Genomic DNA, 17,794 nt, shown 5'->3' on the forward strand with positions numbered 1-17,794 from the left:
AATGCATACTGTAAATAAAAACATATAAAATTGATAGACAGCGAATGCACATGATCAACAAAACACAAATACACCATGGGCAACGACCTATAGTCACAGATATTGAGTGTAAGTACAGCAAGCATTATCATCTTTTTTTTATCCATAAATATAAATGTTAGTCAACCTCCTCAACGGTTGGGCCCTGGGAGTTGCCTTGTGCCTGCTGTCTGCAGCTGTCTGCTGGCATTCCTCCCTGATACAACTTGCTGATGATGGAGCTACACACTTTCTCCAGCTCTTTCTGCTGATGCTGGTACTCCTCTTTATCAGCCAACTGGTTGCTCTCCAGCCAGGCTATGGCCTGATCACACTTCTCAATGACCTTCTTCTGGTCTTCTTCACTGATCTTCCCCTTCACGTTGTCATCCTGCACAACGCTCTTCATGTTGAAGGTGTAGGATTCCAGTGAGTTCTTGGCAGTGATCCTGTCCCTCTGAAGGTTGTCTTCAACTTTGTATTTGTCAGCATCCTGCACCATCCTCTCAATCTCTTCTTTGCTGAGCCGGCCCTTATCGTTGGTAATGGTGATTTCGTTCTCTTTGCCTGTGCTTTTATCCACTGCAGACACTTTCAAGATGCCATTGGCATCGATGTCAAAGGTGAGCTCGATCTGAGGAACCCCTCTAGGAGCAGGTGGGATTCCTGACAGCTCAAACTTGCCCAGCAGATTGTTGTCCTTGGTCATGGCTCTCTCTCCTTCATACACCTGGATGAGGACTCCAGGCTGGTTGTCAGAGTAAGTGCTGAATGTCTGGGTTTGTTTAGTGGGGATGGTGGTGTTCCGTTTGATGAGGGCTGTCATAACTCCTCCAGCTGTCTCAAGGCCCAGGGACAGAGGTGACACATCCAGCAGCAACAGGTCTTGAACATTTCCTGATGTATCGCCTGACAGAATGGCAGCCTGGACGGCAGCTCCATAAGCCACCGCCTCATCTGGGTTGATACTCTTGTTCAGCTCCCTGCCGTTGAAGAAATCCTGCAGGAGTTTCTGGATTTTGGGGATTCTGGTGGAGCCTCCAACCAGGACAATGTCGTTAATGTGCGCCTTGTCCATTTTGGAATCTCTAAGGGCTTTTTCCACAGGCTCTAATGTTCCCCTGAAAAGGTCAGAGCACATCTCCTCAAAGCGGGCCCTGGTGATGGAGGTGTAGAAGTCAATGCCCTCAAAAAGAGAGTCAATCTCAATGCTAGCCTGAGAGCTGGAGGACAGGGTTCTCTTAGCCCTCTCACAAGCTGTGTGCAACCTCCTCAGAGCTCTCTTGTTTTGGCTGATGTCCTTCTTGTATTTCCTCTTGAACTCTTCCACAAAGTGGTTGACCATGCGATTGTCAAAGTCCTCCCCGCCCAGGTGAGTGTCTCCAGCTGTAGCCTTCACCTCAAAGATGCCATCCTCGATCGTCAGGATGGACACGTCGAAAGTGCCCCCACCCAGGTCAAAGATTAGGACGTTGCGTTCTCCTGACTTGCCTTTGTCTAGTCCGTAGGCGATGGCGGCTGCAGTTGGCTCATTGATGATTCTCAGTATATTCAGCCCTGCAATGGTGCCAGCATCCTTTGTAGCCTGTCTCTGTGAGTCGTTGAAGTAAGCTGGGACTGTGATGACAGCATTGTTCACCTTCTGGCCCAGGTAGGCCTCAGCAATCTCTCTCATCTTTATCAGAACCATGGAGGAGATTTCCTCTGGGTTGAAGCATTTGTTCTCTCCCTTGTATTCCACCTGAATTTTGGGCTTTCCTCCATCACTCGCCACCTTAAAGGGCCAGTGCTTCATGTCTGATTGCACCACTGCGTCATCAAACTTTCGGCCGATCAGTCTCTTGGCATCAAACACAGTGTTGGAGGGGTTCATAGCCACCTGGTTCTTGGCTGCGTCTCCAATGAGTCTCTCGGTGTCTGTGAAAGCCACATAGCTCGGGGTGGTCCTGTTGCCCTGGTCATTGGCAATGATTTCTACTTTTCCATGCTGGTAAACCCCCACACAGGAGTAGGTGGTTCCCAGGTCAATGCCAATAGCAACACCCTTTGCTGCAGACATTTTGAATAATTACCTACAAAAAAAAAAGAAGGTACATTTTAGAAAAATGAAACAATTCAAACAATATATGTATAAATTATTATTGAAATTATAATGTATGTGTATCCTATTCCTAATATAATTATTTATTAATAATAAAATATAATAATAAGTATTAGTTATATTGATTGTATAAAAAAACATTACAGTGCAGAACAACATAGGCCTACTCATCATCTCTATGATCTATCAAATAATATACATATTAATTTACCTAACTATTATAGTTACCTGTGTATATTGATTCTAATTGGGCATTTTAGCATTTTATGTTTCAGATTATGTCTTGCAACAGTTATATTACAATCCTCCTCAATGGCTTCCTGGAATTTCATTCACATTGAATAACTGATGCATCTTTTTTTTATCACATGCTGTAAATTAAATTCATTCATAAGTTACCTAGCCTAGCCTAGCCTTGAGGTTATTGCACTTTATTCAAATAAATTAAAAAGTATCATCATTTACACCCATATTCCTTCAATAGCCTGTAAATTAAGTGTCAGAAACAGGCTGGTACTTACTGTGCTGAGAAGCTTCTGAGTAAAAGTGGTCGCTCCTCGCTGTTCACTTGTTCCTTAAGCCTACGATGCTGTTGTGTTCCTCGGATCTTGTCACAATACTGTCTGTGTCTGTGTATCTGATGAACTACACTTTTATATATGTGTAAAAAGCTTTCTGGACATTTCCACAACTCTGTGGATGTTTCTGGTCGTTTCAGATGTCATTGGCCAATGAGAGCATTCAGCGTACATTTAGCTTCCGACGTGATGACGTCACCTACATAACGTTCCGCTCTTTCTCTAAACTTCCAGAAACATGGAGAACACGGTGCAGAAGAAGTGAAGAGAACACACGGAAACAAATATACACGACTAAAGACTACACGACTTTAGCTTTATTATTTATAACTCATGACTGATGAGCTATGGAAGCGAATAGATGCCATAATTCAAATGAAATGGCAAATTCGAAAATTCAATTGAAATAAGAGAAATGCTTTTTAATCCTCAGGATGTCAAGTGATTTTATTTGCTTCCACAATGAGCTGGCTTTCGTGAGCTTTATTGTTACAGTTGATCTTGCATCTGTGAATCCCTGAAATGTAAATAGCCTGTAACAACAAGACCTAAGACAGTTTGATTGATATACTTTATTTAGTAAGACATGAGAAACAGTACATGGAAGTACAATTCACAATACAAGGTCTACTAAACTGGATAACTCATAAAAGTACTAAGCTTGTTTAAAATGAGTTCCCCACGCACACAAATCATGATGACAGACATACAGATATAGCCTACAGTGGAATTGGGATTGTTTGCTTGCTTAATACACACGCAATATAGAATACATCAAAAAATACAATGCAGCATAATTATTCTGTGTTGCCTAAAATTACACCATCAAAAGAAAGGAATTGGACAGAGTCACGATGTAGCCCACTTTAAAATTGTTATATCTGGGTCCAGGGATATTCTCAGCAGTAAACAGGCACAATTGTACTATAATCAACTCGATGTAAATGTCAAGCAGGAGCACAAAACAGCTTTGTATTAAACGAGGCATAAAAGACTGGGTCTCGCTATATTGCTCAGGCTGCACTGCAGTGTCTATTCACAGGCGCGAACCCACTACTGAGCGGCACGGGGGCTTTGACCTGCTCCGTTTCCGACCTGGGCCGGTTCACCCCTCCTTAGGCGACCTGGTGGTCCCGGGCTCCCCCAGGAGCTCCATATCGATACCGAACTTAGTGCGGACACCCGATCGACATAGTCCACTGCAGCTCAGAACTCCTGAGCTCAAACGATCCGCCAGCCTCAGCCTCCCAGTAGCTTGGATTACAGGCGCACGCCACTGCACCCGGCGAGAAACACTGGCACTTCTAGGGGTTTTAATTTTGAGAGAAATTATGTCATTGGTAATGCTGCAGTCGTCACCACCATCTAGCGGTGAAAATGGAGATTGCCTGTGTTGAACCTGTGGTATTGTCCATAGTCCATACACTATATAGTATAATATTCTGTACACATACTGAGTATCAGCTCTCTGGTCCATAGCGTTAGAAGGATATATATATATGTAACACTCCTCATACACATTTCAAATTTCATAAGGGTCAATAAGATTTCTGCTTTTTTGTGTTATACTGTTGATGGTCGACTTGTGTGTATATATTTTTATACATAATGTGCATTGTCATTAAATATCTCAATCAATAAAAAGGTGCATGTGTTTATGTGTACCATCCATAGGCTGTAAAAAGGTTAAATGTTAGTATATATAAAGTGTTAGATGCCTGTATGTGGGATGTGTTTAAATAATAGTAGGAGACAAGGAGAGTAGCAGAGGCATCTTTTCATTAAAAAAATAGATGGCAAAAAAAAAAAGTAACCATTTGCCTAACCTAAATGACGTTCCACTCTTTCTCTACAGTTCCAGAAACATGGAGAACAGTGCTGAAGGAGTGTAGGGAACAACACAATGAAATAAACATATGGTATATAGACCAATTTGGACATTCACCTTTCCATTGCTGATGAAGATGAGAGTATATGGACAAAGATATTTGAACACATCAGTCACCATTACATAGAACTTGGAAATGAGAAAAGTGTGCGACAGGGGAGGAAAGAGTCTAGCCCCAGTGTGAAATCTATTTGATATAAAATGTGTAGATCACACATTTTTGAAATATAAGGGGTACGTTTTTGCATGGACAATTGTGTTTGAAATGATGGCTTTTCATTGTTTCTGTGGTTGTAGTATTTACCAATCATGTATAATACAGCTGCATTATTCTACATAATGTATTATGTTGTGCTGTAACAGGCACCTGCGCTGTGTGCAGTGTTGTGTAATTATATATTTTTTTCAATCATGTAACTTTTTCACTTCTGTAACTGTCTGTGCTGCTGTATGAACTGAACAGAGGGTCACAGCATGCATATCATTGCTGTGACCCTCCACTAGGTGGTTCAATGTACTGTAATATTTAATTTCATTTTTCAAAACATATTCCATAGAGGAGCAGTGAACATGTACAGCACGTCTTTGTTATAATACATACAGTGCATACCGTGATTTTGGGGGACATTGATTTGTGGGAACAAAATCACTGTCTCTAGCAAGAGTGATCTGGCCAAGATAATCAAATGTTTTGGATGTCTGTTTAATCAATTGTTTACTATGTGTTTTAAAGCACATATAAAAGTTGTTGGTTCAACTCTAATATTTGACTGCATGAGGATGACTCTGGTCAACACCCATTGATTATTCCCAGACTAAAAAGGTCCTCAGGGGGTTCTAACAAATGTGAATAATTCAGACCAGATTATACATTTTAAAAGTAACTACCTAGTACCAACCAGAAAGTCAATTTGACTTTTTCCTAGAGGAAACATTTGAAATACTGTTCTGATCAAACTGTTGAGGAAATGTTTGATCTCGAAGCCTTTCTGGTCAGTTTTACAACTTATACCCAATAGTTTACATTAAAAAAAGCATTTTTTTCCAGTTTAATACTTTTTATTAAAAAAGCAGCAGAGACAAGGACATTAACAAAAAAAGAAAACATCTGGTCTATTCCACCCTTACTCTGAACAAGTTACCAACATTCCCACAACCCATCATGGAGCCAGTCATTTAAAAGACTGACCATGGATACATTCGTTTCAAGTCAACTGTTCCGTTCACTGAACCCACAATGAACAGGGTTCTATTCTGCAAACACTTTGAATAGGCTACTTAATGGAGATGCAGAGTCTGAAGCCGATGGACTGCAAATGAAACCAGGCTTGGAGAACCAATATTGGGGGATAATTTGACATCTACAGTATGTGGTCCATTTCTTTTCAGGCCCAGCACTAAAAGAACATTTAACTCCCCTTTAAACAAAACTCTGCAAGTTTGATGAAGTGCTTCTCTAAAGGGACTGGGGGTGTCCAAGTTTGCGCATGTAATGAATTCTGATGTGATAACCCCACACAAAACCTTAAGGACCCAAACAAGGAAGGATCCAAGACAGATGGGAAACTGAGGGTAACTAGAGGGCAGGCCCATCTAGAACTAGAATATAAAAACATGATTCTAAAACATGAGTCTATCATGCCATACACTAAGTACACATGGTTTACTGCAAGGGACGAGGGTGAAGAGATTTGTCTTAAAAACTATAAGGGTCCATCATCTATCAGCAATTCATTACAGCATCAACTCTTGTTATGGGCCTGAAGGGGAATCATCCCTTTTAACACTAATGCCCGATTTATACATGGCTGTGTCTGATTTTCGTCTGAAAATGGCAGATCCACAAGCTCACAATGCATGTTGTTAGCTTGTAGATCTGCCATTTTCAGTGCACACCACCAGCGCACAACCAAGTATAAATCACCCTTAAGGAATTGAAAAATACACAGATGGCTGACTTTCTTCAGCCGACAGAAGACCATCTTATGGTCAGACAGGGGCACCAGACACAGGTAGAGGCGCTTCTTACGACCAAGATGAGAACGGGAATAAAGACGGGGGTAGAGGGATGGGGCAGTAGGGTCATTTCAACAAGGTCCATGACTATACAGCGGGGGCCAAAGTGACTCAACAGTAACGCTATGTACAGGCAGGTCATGGGGGGGTCAGAGTATGTGTGTGTTACACATGGGGCTCAAGCACAGGCTAACGTCACATGTAAACGGAAAAAAGACGCGCAAAGACATCACCGCGTCAAACAGATTTTTTTTGGGAGCGACTATTGCACAATGAATTGCCAGAGTACACAACTTTGGCCCCTTACGTTTGAAAATCCTTTTGTTAAATATACTCAACATCTTAACAAGTAACATTACACAAAGCCAGTCTTAAAAAAATTATGTTTTTTTTAAGGAGAGAAATTCCCTCTCCCACAGACACACATAGACTCTGACCCTGTTGTCTCCTTTCTCCACGCCCCCCTTCCTCAAAACACACAGACACAGGAACACACAGGGGGTGAACAGGCGCGTACTAGCGCATCCTGTATTCGGAGGTCTTGGACACCTCACAAAGCTGACCCTTGAAGTCGATGTCTACGGTGAAGTCCAAGTCTCTCTGCAAATCAAAAGACAGAATATGTCAGAATTTTGCAAACTTTCCATATGGACAGCAACATTCTGTGAGGGACAAGAAAAAGAACGTAATACAGCTACAGTAGCAGGCAAACAAACTGTCAACAAAAAAAGATCGGCATACAAATATTTGCCTTCGTCTCATTGAGCACACAGAAGCAGCGAGAAAGCAGAGATAAGTATTTGTGGTCTTACGTTGTTCTTGACGTTTGGCTTCATATTGATGGTGCCGAAAATCTCCTCCCCAGTTTTAACCGTCAGGTAGTCATCCAGGTAGAAGACTGTCTGCTTCCAGTGGGTGTAGGGAGATTCAGGACCTGGAAAGATATAGAAGTTATTGTAAGTTGGCTGGGTCTAGACCTTTAAATCCTCCCACGCCACAGAATTGACTGATTATGGTCTGGCATCACAAAACAGGAGCTTCTCAAATGAAAAATCTATTATCCAATGAGCACTGTGGGAGACTAATGATTAGTTTATCAGCACCACAGGTGGGACTAACGCCAAGTTTCTATCCAAGGAAGAGTAATAACAATGGCAACCACAATTTAGATTGACCCTGCAAAACGCTCTCTGATATCCAACCCCTCTCCTTCATGTGGGGCACACACAGAAAGTGAAATTTAGAGGTTCACAGAGCACACAGACAAGGAAAAAACAATCGCCACTGCAACGGATGATCGAAAGATCAGAACTATTTCACGTTGTTAAAAAGTGAAGCTGAGCGAGTCAAACTTATTATCCATTAATTTGTCATTCAAACCCCAACCGTGTCATGGCAACTAACTTTCAGACTTCCTGAGGCAGGATTTCAATATAAGACTTGCACTGATATACAAAACAAAAAAACATTTTCTCCTTGGATCTGCAGTGCACGATTCACACAAATTACCACTGAATGAACTCCCAAACAGTTACTTTACCCGTTTTAAGAGGTAAAAAAGGCAGCAGACTAAACAATCAAGAAAAGGGAAAAAGCAAGGATGGCGGATAACATGCATTTATACTGTAGGATAGATGGATGAACAACTAAATCTACTGCAATTTTTTTTATAAACATACTGGTGGAGAAGCCTGTCCTCTTGTGGCAGCGTGTGAACTCGATGTTGAAGTAGGTGACCAGGGCGTGAATGTAGTCGTTCCTCTTCACCTGCAGGCAAAATGGTGAGGTGAAGGACAGGTCATCGATCTTCACTGTGTAGATGTCCACTTCCTGTGACAGACAAAAAAACATGAGGACCAGTGAGAGAGAGACCCAGCGAGTAGAGCTGTGATGGCACAGATTTCTTTCTCATCACAAAGAAAAAGTAATAGTCTCCCTTGTGGGTCCATTTGGTTACATTTGTAAACTCAACGTTAAATGAACACTGATGCTTATAAGCTGAATTCACACCAGCAGCGGTAGCAATTTTCCTCTACGCTTTTTTCTACTAAATGGGTGTATACATCATGTCTGAAACAACCACATCACCGTCTTGTGTGCGCTTAGCGCTTAACCCATGCTCATTTCAGACCACAGCATGCTACTGGTTGGCTGCCACTTTTTCTTGCAGCAGAAAAGTTTAACCCTTCTCAACTTGGCTGCACCACTTAGCACTCCTCACCGTAGACGATACATCAATCCGTGCCACTTTCAGAATAGACCAGAATATAATTCAGCGTTACTGTTGAAGGTCTTATTGTAGTCTGACAGCACTTCAAACCAACCACCCACCTTTATGAGACACGCGCTGCTGACCAACTGTTTGGGATCCACCACATCCACCAGGGGCTCCTTGATGGCCACTTCCTTGATGCAGGACATATCAAAGCCATACACGTTCTCCCACCCTATGAAGAAATGTCAACACATGAGATTGATGCATGTGGGTTGCCTAGTCCTTGTGAATTTCTTGGCCATACAGCTCTCGGATTCAATACATGGCACTATCATGAACCTTTTTTTCAAACAATATAGTGCACACTCAAAAAAAAGGACTACAAACCGCAGATGCTGGAGTTAACTCTCATTTACAGTAGCCAAATGGATAATTTGCTCTATCTGGTCAATAAATGTCGATAGTGGTATATGGAACTAAGTGTTGCCAACCATGGTGTTACTGTTAACGGTTGGTGCCTTGCATAGTTTCCTCTAGCATCGGTGTTGGTGTGTGAATGTAATGCACATTATAAAGCGCTTTTGAAAAAAGGCGCTATATAATGCACCATTTACTTAATAAATATATATTTAACCAGGCGGGTCAAACATCTACTGATTTACGACTATGATCGTATCATATAACCTGCCTTCATGGTTCAAATGAGGTGAAGCTGGGTTCAAATGCACAACATCGTAATTTTAAGTCTGTGTTTACATGGCATGTGTTAGCTATCCCAACAACCCAGTACACAAGTTCAAGTAGGTGAAAGGCCGCTCACAGTGGATTTTGTAGTCCTTGTACTGTCGGTCTTCAATGGCTGTGACATAGAGCGTAGCCCGGTCAGGGAAAATCAGGCCATCTGGTTTCTGTTAAGAGGACGAGGGAGGTCAAAGAATAGGCATGAGCGAAAAGAAAGACAGTTAATATACTTGGGGACAACAGATTACCAGTCTATTCAGAGGCCTGACATTTGGCAACAGCTGTGTAGAATTCTGATACAAAACATCTAGACGCTGCTTAACTGCCAGCCCTAGTCCACAACACAGCCAGGTCATCCAGGCAACGTGTAACAAACAGTCGCATACAAAAGCCAGTGGTGCCCTGAAGTACAGATTGCCAGGAGAAGCTTTGACTGCTGCTGGCAGTTTATCGGGACTCAAAAACACACGTACCAGCCACTTGTCTCTGGCATAGATGACGGTGTTGAGCATGGACTCGTAGAAGAGACAGTAACCCATCCACTCTGAGATGATGATGTCAACGCCTTCCACTGGCAGATCCACTTCCTCCACCTTGCCCTTGATGATCGTCACAACTTCAAGACAGAAGATGAGTGATGAGTTCAGAAACATGTAAATACGAATGATAGTTATGAAAATGAGTGGGGCTGCAACGAGCAATTATTTTCTTAGTGATTATTCTATCAATTAATAGCACATAGTTGCACGTTTCATTTTTTATATACAGCAATGTATCAATTAACCACGTATGTGTTAATTCATATTTTGTCGCACATGGCATTTTCCATAAATAGTGAAAAGAACCACTCTAGATCAGCCATTATTTTGAAACTTTAGCCAATAACGACATGTGCAAAATAGGGATTAATTATTAATCTATCAGTTTGTTAAATTATAGATCAATATATATTCTTTTATAATCAATTACATCTATTGGTTTGATTAACTGTTGCAGCCCTACACAAGTTATCTTGCTGAAGGCTATCAGCCTTCAGTCTGCTCACCATCATCCATCTTGTTCGCCTTGACGATTTTCACGGCATAGTCAGAGATACTGCTGCACTCAATCTGCACAACACAAAGAAAGAAGGTCTTACTGCATGTTAGTGCAACATCTCACTTAGTTATGTCATCATATCCACAGGGAAAGAAACACTCATGACATGATGACTATAAACAAGCATAGCAGGCTTTCCTGAGCTATTTGTATCAGACATTCCAGCCACTCCCAAACTCCACACATGACTCCTTAAATATAGCAGTGCAACTTCATGATGGGAGATGTTGATTAGAAGCAGTAGAAAGGGCTCTTTTATAGAGTGAGTGGTCTTTATGATGAACATGAAGAAGCATTACTTACCCCTATGACCTTCTTGGCGCCGGCCTTGGCAGCAAACATGCAAAGGATACCGGTGCCACTGCCCACATCCAGAACTACTTTGTCCTTGAACAGGTGCTTGTTGTGGAACATAGAGTTGCGGTAGGTCAGGGTGCGCACCTCATCTTTGAGCATCTCCTACAGTGGCCATGAAGAGGACAAGAACACAAATGAACCTCATGCTACATACAATCTGTACGTTCTGATGATTACAACACACATTAGATACAGTCAAAGATTAAGCTGTTGCTTTCATCTTTAGCCACAGCCAAGTACCTCATGGATGCCAAAGTGGGCATAGGAGTCAAAGTAATAGTCCTTTGATGTCATGTCTTCAGCAGCAGGCTTGGCCGAGCCCTCCCCCTGAGAAATCTCACCAAAGACAGGTCAAAGTTATAACCAGGTAAAGGGTGAGACCGTTCAGACAATTAACGGAAATTTAAATGCGGTTAATATCATCTTACAATGTTGTGCTTGAGGCAAGCAAAGTGACAACTTTTTCACAGACTAGTAACTCAAATAGCGTTGTGATGATGACAGTTGGCAATTTGTCCTTCATCTCACATCGGTCAGAATGTGGAATAAATCCACGGGAAAAGAACAGCACATCCTATACAGTACTATAAAAGGGGTCCAACTCTAAACTCAAGGTACAATTCCCTGACCTTGCCCTTACTTTGTGTGACCAAATGTCATGTCCAACAACATAAGTAATCATTGGGCTACTCCACTTTTGTGATTAATTACGTAATTTGTCAAATTTAATTTGGACGAAACAATCAGTAGTGTCACTACTGATGCAGAGGGGGGCATTAATGAAATGAGCAGCAGGGTGCCCCGTCTCCACTAAACCAGTAAATTAGTGCATCTAGTCTAGAGGTTAAAAGAGTAATCAACTCACAGAAATGAATTGATAAAATAAATATAACTAATTGAATAATGAATAATCGGTTTAGTGATGTACTGTATGTGTATTAGCCATGTGGTCGTTGTAACTTTACAAAACATCAATGCTCATCTTTTTGTTCCATCTTATGCAATTAAAACGGTTGCCTACTACAACCATCAGTTACCAATTATCATAATCTGGATAATATACGTGCATAAATGGCGCCATATTGATGCCGTTCGACTTACAGCTGAGATAGATCGTCCATTTAACAGTAACAGTTACATAACCCAATGGGTTAACTGAGATGATTCAACTTTTTCCCGACATTCAGTGGTGGAAGGTAACTAACGTACTCAAGTACAAATGACTTTACTGGAATATTTTCAATTTTCAGTACTTTAACTCCACTACATCTCAGCAGCAAATATGTTACTCTACTACAATTATATGAAATTGTGACTTATTTTGTAGTTTGATGATTATTGTTATTTTATATACTTCAAGTATATTTTGATGCCGATACCTTTACTCAGTACATTTTTAATACCAGACTTTTACATTGCAGTATTGATACTTTTACTTAAGTAACAAATGTGTGAGTACTTCTTCCACCACTGCCGTTCATCCATGCACAAAAGGATGGGAGCACATGGTTGGTATAGGTATGACGCCGAGGCAGGCCGCCTTCATCCATTAACACGTACACTCATTTTCTGCTCTAGCAACAACAACAAAAATCCTCCTATGACATTCCTCATGGGCCTAAGTTGTGAATCTGAGCCCTAAAACCAACCAACTCCCATTGTGAGATCCAAGTTATTATATCATCATGCTATGCTACCAGTTAGCTGGACCAACAGGCTTTCACCCTTAAAACTCGTGAACATTTCGCTTCTTTAACATTATATTCCATGACACGCATGACCAGTGAGACGCACGTAGACATCTACTTTATTATCTGGGTGGTTAAATAGCACTGTTATTTAACCATTAACTGGCTCTGTAGGAGCATGAGGCAGCATTTATAGCGCTGCTAGCCGGCTAACACGTTAGCCCCCATGCGGTCCCAGCACAGTGTTGCCATATCCGCTTATTGTAAGCGACTTTGGGCTTCTTTTTCTGTAAAGTTGCTTGTAAATATTGGTTGTTGCGGGTTGCGGTATTTTGGGCTTTCCTCCTAAATGTTGTTTAAAATAGTGGTTTAAAAACTATTGTCAAGGACCCCCAAATTAATGTATTTGTCCACGGACCCCCCCACCCCCACCCCATCTTAAACAATTTTGTGATCAGTCCCAGATTAGTGTCAAAATGTTTAACTTTAATACGTTTTAAAAATAGCCGATCTACAAGCTGTGGGCTTGTAGATCGGCAATTTTAAAATAACCAACGCTCATGAGGCCTAGTCGCTTCTTTCGGGCTTGTTTTCATAGACCAAGTTACTCATTTCTCAAGCAGAATCTGGCAACACGGGTCCCAGCAGAGTTATATGGATGAACTGATTCAATGGGTGTGATTCATTCAACACAATGAACTCTCAAAACCTGACCCATAAACGTGAACATCGATACACGGCTTGAATATTACATACACAACATACATCGATTAATAGTTAGTGTGTTTAAACAAACGCATAACACATGGATCGAGGTAAAACGAACGTTAACAGGGCTCTCTAATCATCAAGTAAAATGGATGCTTCGTTTCCAAGTGCGTATATGCGGCGGACCACGACCCGGTGCGACGACAACTCCCGGCATTTGTACCATAGCAAGAAATCGCTACCGGTCTCAGAACTCACTTATTGACCCAGGGAAATGTGTTTTGTATTCGTGAGAGTCGTTAATAATGTGGACTTACCTCCATTGTGTCTGTTGTCTCCGCCATTTCGGTCCGCTCTGTGTGTCTGCGCGAGGTGGAACAAGCATGCGGACCACACTTGAAAGGCGCCCCTCCCAATCCCCGCCCATTAAGATAAAATATGATTTACGATTGGATGGATTTGGTTAGACTCCGCCTACGGTGTCAGAGGAATGAACGTTCATTGGTTGTTTTCTGGTGAGCGCAATCTCGAGTTTGGGGAAGGCTGAAGGCTCCATCTCGCGAGAGCGTCGCTTGTCAAAAAAGAACAGAATGGTCAATACTACAAAATGTCAAAAATAGTACTGTAAAACTAGACTGTTCAGTCCCTACCACGGCTCCTCCTGTCATCGTGGAGCTGCTGGAGCAAGACACTGAATTGCTCCCTATGAGCAGGTTGGTGCCTTGCAAATTTGCAGCTTCTGCAAATGTGTGAGAATTGTTGTGTGTAAGACCCTATAAATGTGCAGACCATTTAAATGTTTCCAGTCAGCTGTATTTGATTGAGCAATAAGGTTTGGTGGGATATATTACTGTTTCACCCAAACACTCGAAAGGTCACAGGAAATTCCTATGCCAATGACTTATCATAACCTATACGAGAGGGAATTGTCAGCTTAAAGATAGTTTTGGTGTTGAATAATACAAATAAAACTCTGAAATGATGTTGCAATGGCCCAGAGACAATAAAAGCAGATATAGAAAAGTCTCTAATTGAAGATGTCACTCAATCCTAGAGCCAAAATTTACCTGGAACGATTCCAAAAATAATACATGTCATTGGGGGAAAAAGAGCCACGAGCCAAGAGATAGGATTTCAATTCATCAAACTTCGCCCACCATTTGAAAACCCACTGAGAGATTGGATTCTAAATTGAGAGTCCTGAATTAAAAAAAACATTTTACAAACATACTAAAACATGCTACCATTGACACTTGAGGACTTGACACCTGAAATGTGTGATTCTGTGGCTTAATCTGACCTGAGCACAGTGACCTGGGACTAGAAGGGTTTTATTTGTCACTTACACTGACAAGTTGTACACCAGTTCAACGAGGAGGTCAGAGGTCAATGCCCAGCCAGGTACCATTTACTATAAATAGTACCCAACTGCCTCCATGCTTGGCACTCATCATCAAGGGTTGGATTGGAGGTAAGTCCCGGACAGGTACTTACTACTTGTACATCAAGCTGCCTCATGCTACGAAAACAGCCTATTGGCTCCTGACCTATTGGCTACATGGCTTGGTAAGCGCTGGTTCCCAAGGCTACTTTGCTTGTGCAAGCAGTGAAATATCGGTGGGACCTGTTACTCAGAACTGTGCTAACACAACAAGTAATCAAAAAACAAAACAAAGGTATTAATACTGAAATAGAAATAAAGGTAGAGACCGGTAGAATGGCAATAAAGACCAATACTACATATTTTTAGCATCAGTGTCTAAAATGTGCAAGAGCAGAGGCATAATATAATATATCCTGTATCGTTGTATCTTTATTAGCAGTTCAAGTGTGCAAAAGAAGCAGAAGGAACACATACAGTATATACTTACATTAAAACACTTGTCTACAGTATGTACATGTGCAAGTAACATTTTGAGCAGCAGCTCAAGATTATTGCAGTTGTTTTATTTTGTTTTGTTATGTAGTTTTTTGGCCATTTCTTCCTTCAGGGCTCTGACAGCCACAGGGGGAAAAAACTCTTTCCCAACATTCATTTTTATTTTTTATTTTTAATTTAACCTTTATTTAACCAGTAAAAAAACACAACAATGAGACTAAAGTCTCTTTTACGAGTGTGAACTGGCCAAGAGAAGAGGCAATAAATGTTACACAGCTCTGCCAGTAACAACAAATACAGGACAATAACAATGACAGACATATAACATCCGTAAAAACAATACTCGCTACCTAGGAAGCTCAAGGAAAAACAGAGAATCTACAAAGTGACCAGTATAAAACTAAGGGCAACAACATTTGCTACACATCAAAGCAGGAGCAATGTCTGGGAAGTGTGCCCATGGCAACCCTTTTAAAACTCACTAGAGGGATCCAATTTGAGTCTGGTCTGCATGTCATTCCACGACCAGGGCCCAAAATATGAAGGCTCCAGCCTCCGATTTTGTTGGGGGTACGGCATAGCGCAGCCAAGCATTTGATCTGAGATTGAGAGAGTTTTGGACTAGTTCAAATTTAGAACAAATGTAAAATGGAAGATTACAGAGAATAGCTTTGTAAATGAGAGTATCAGTGTAGCAACCTGCAAGATGTTAAGAAGGACCAACAAACTAAGGAATACAGGGTACAGAAAAGAGTAATGAGGTAAGGTGGAATTGGTAATAAACCTCAGTGCAGCATGAAAAAGGGTATCGAGTTTGCCCAGTGTTGAGGAACAGGCAAAGCGATAGACAGTATCACCATAGTCAAGCTGTGACAGGAAGAGGCCTACGACCAGCTTTTTTCGGAAGGGAGGGGAAAAACAGGACTTCATTCTGTAAAAGAAGTTCAGCGTGAATTTTAGCTTCTTTGCCAAAGAATCAATGTGGTGTTTAAAATGTAACTTGTTGTCCCAAGATATTTGTAAAGCTCAACCCATTCAATGGATAATCCATCCAGAGTGGTGATGTTTGATGGGACAGTGACTATAATATTTGGGGCAAATAGCATATCCTTGTTTTTTTGGCCATTTAATAGCAGTTTGCTATTTAACAGTTCATGCTGCAGAGAGACACAATCGGGCACAAGAATACAGAACTGTGTCATCAGCATACATATGATACTTATAGTGCTTAGATTGACTGCATATGTGATTCACGTATAACAGAAAAAGTGGAGCTAGAATGGAACCTAGGGTGATGGTAGACAGTGTATCACCAAACTTAACACACTGTGTGCGGCCGACTAGGTAGCCTTTAAACCAACCTAGCACATTGTGACAAAAAACAATGTTTGAAAGGACCTTTAGCAATACATGGTGATCAGCAGTATCAAAAGCCTTGCTCAAGTTGATGAATAAGGATACACAGAAAGATTTCTCACCCAAGGCAGCCCTGATGTCATCAATAACATTAAGGCACGCTGTTACCGTACTGTGTTTTGTTCTAAAACCGAATGCATGGGATTTAAAATCATGTGTGCATCAACAAAGAGTTTTACCTGCTGTGTCGATACTTGACCTTCTATAATCTTAGCCAAGGCAGAGAGATTTGAAATAGGCCTAATAGTTATTGACATGACATCACAAGGATTGCCAACCTTGAGGAGAGGTGAAACATGAGCTTGTTTCCACATCCGGTAAACTCTGGGTGAATAAAAATATATAAAAAATGTCGGTGATAGGTTATATAGACAATAACTAAAGATTAAACTTTTAAAAAGAAAGGATCAAGGCCATCTGGGCCAGAGGACTTTTTAGCGTCCAGTGTGAACAGGGCAAGCATAACATCCGATACCTGGATGGGGGAGAAGTCAAAATCAGCAGATGAGCCGGCATTCTCCTGGACACCTTGCTGAGGGGCGTTAGCATTTTGCTCATCAAAAAGATGTCCCGCCCTTTTAAAATGAGTTTTAAAAGCATTGGGCCCAGGGCTGTGAGGCATGTCAGCCCTTCCCATTTTGCATCATCACAAACTATCCATTAGGATGATGTTTGTCCTTCATAATTATATTCATATAGCTCTGTCCATACCAGCCACGCTTCCTGTCAGGATACTCAGAGAGTAGAAAGTTCAGGATATTCTCTAATACCTTAAATTTCTTTAGCTGCCTGAGGTGGCACAGGCATTACCTTGCTTTCTTTGCCCCAGCCTCTGTGTGCATACTCCAAGCCAGTCAGGTCTGTGGCAATCTGGGAGCCCATCTGCAAAAAAATAGGGGGGAAAATGCAGTTGCTGGCTGCTGAATCTGTCTCTTGAGAGATTAGGTCCTTGGTAATGTGCACCCCAAGTATACTTGAAGCTGTCACCCTCTCCACTGGTTCACCTCAGCGGTCAAGAGGGGCGTGTAAGACCTTTGAATACTGAGCAGTTATGTTTCAAATCTTTTTTACCTCCAAGAGGTGGACCTCTT

General features: G+C 41.5%; 2 protein-coding genes across 3 annotated transcripts; both read right to left on the bottom strand.

Moving 5' to 3' along the window:
• LOC311056317 (heat shock 70 kDa protein 1-like) lies at positions 1 to 2,739 on the bottom strand. Its single transcript, XM_084072861.1, has 2 exons — positions 2,641 to 2,739; positions 1 to 2,090 (listed from the first exon to the last, which is right to left on the bottom strand). Exon 2 carries the CDS (start codon positions 2,075 to 2,077, stop codon positions 158 to 160), a length of 1,920 nt encoding a protein of 639 aa, XP_083928987.1. The 5' UTR covers positions 2,078 to 2,090; positions 2,641 to 2,739; the 3' UTR covers positions 1 to 157.
• A 2,883-nt stretch (positions 2,740 to 5,622) lies between these two features.
• prmt1 (protein arginine methyltransferase 1) lies at positions 5,623 to 13,795 on the bottom strand. Of its 2 annotated transcripts, none has more exons than XM_084072990.1 (10): positions 13,726 to 13,795; positions 11,253 to 11,339; positions 10,959 to 11,114; positions 10,603 to 10,666; positions 10,031 to 10,173; positions 9,637 to 9,724; positions 8,933 to 9,048; positions 8,281 to 8,431; positions 7,414 to 7,535; positions 5,623 to 7,201 (listed from the first exon to the last, which is right to left on the bottom strand). In XM_084072990.1, exons 1-10 carry the CDS (start codon positions 13,750 to 13,752, stop codon positions 7,118 to 7,120), a joined length of 1,038 nt encoding a protein of 345 aa, XP_083929116.1. In that variant the 5' UTR covers positions 13,753 to 13,795; the 3' UTR covers positions 5,623 to 7,117. The 2 variants fall into 2 exon arrangements, with proteins under 2 accessions (XP_083929116.1, XP_083929115.1); XM_084072989.1 differs by having other exon boundaries at positions 11,253 to 11,348; positions 13,726 to 13,787.
• Positions 13,796 to 17,794: the final 3,999 nt, after the last annotated feature.

The sequence above is a fragment of the Gymnoscopelus microlampas genome (genome assembly GCF_963454915.1).
Source record: "Gymnoscopelus microlampas genome assembly, chromosome: 11".
Lineage (NCBI taxonomy): Eukaryota > Metazoa > Chordata > Actinopteri > Myctophiformes > Myctophidae > Gymnoscopelus > Gymnoscopelus microlampas.

Bases quoted from the DNA above. Each gene is read 5' to 3' on its own strand.
- LOC311056317 (XM_084072861.1), bottom strand. From the start codon at position 2,077: ATGTCTGCAGCAAAGGGTGTTGCTATTGGCATTGACCTGGGAACCACC.
- prmt1 (XM_084072989.1), bottom strand. From the start codon at position 13,752: ATGGCGGAGACAACAGACACAATGGAG. The intron at 11,349-13,725 runs GTAAGTCCACAT...GTCTTTGGTGAG, and splicing joins AGACAACAGACACAATGGAG to ATTTCTCAGGGGGAGGGCTC. The intron at 7,202-7,413 runs GTAAGACCACAA...TTTGATTTGCAG, and splicing joins AGCCAAACGTCAAGAACAAC to AGAGACTTGGACTTCACCGT.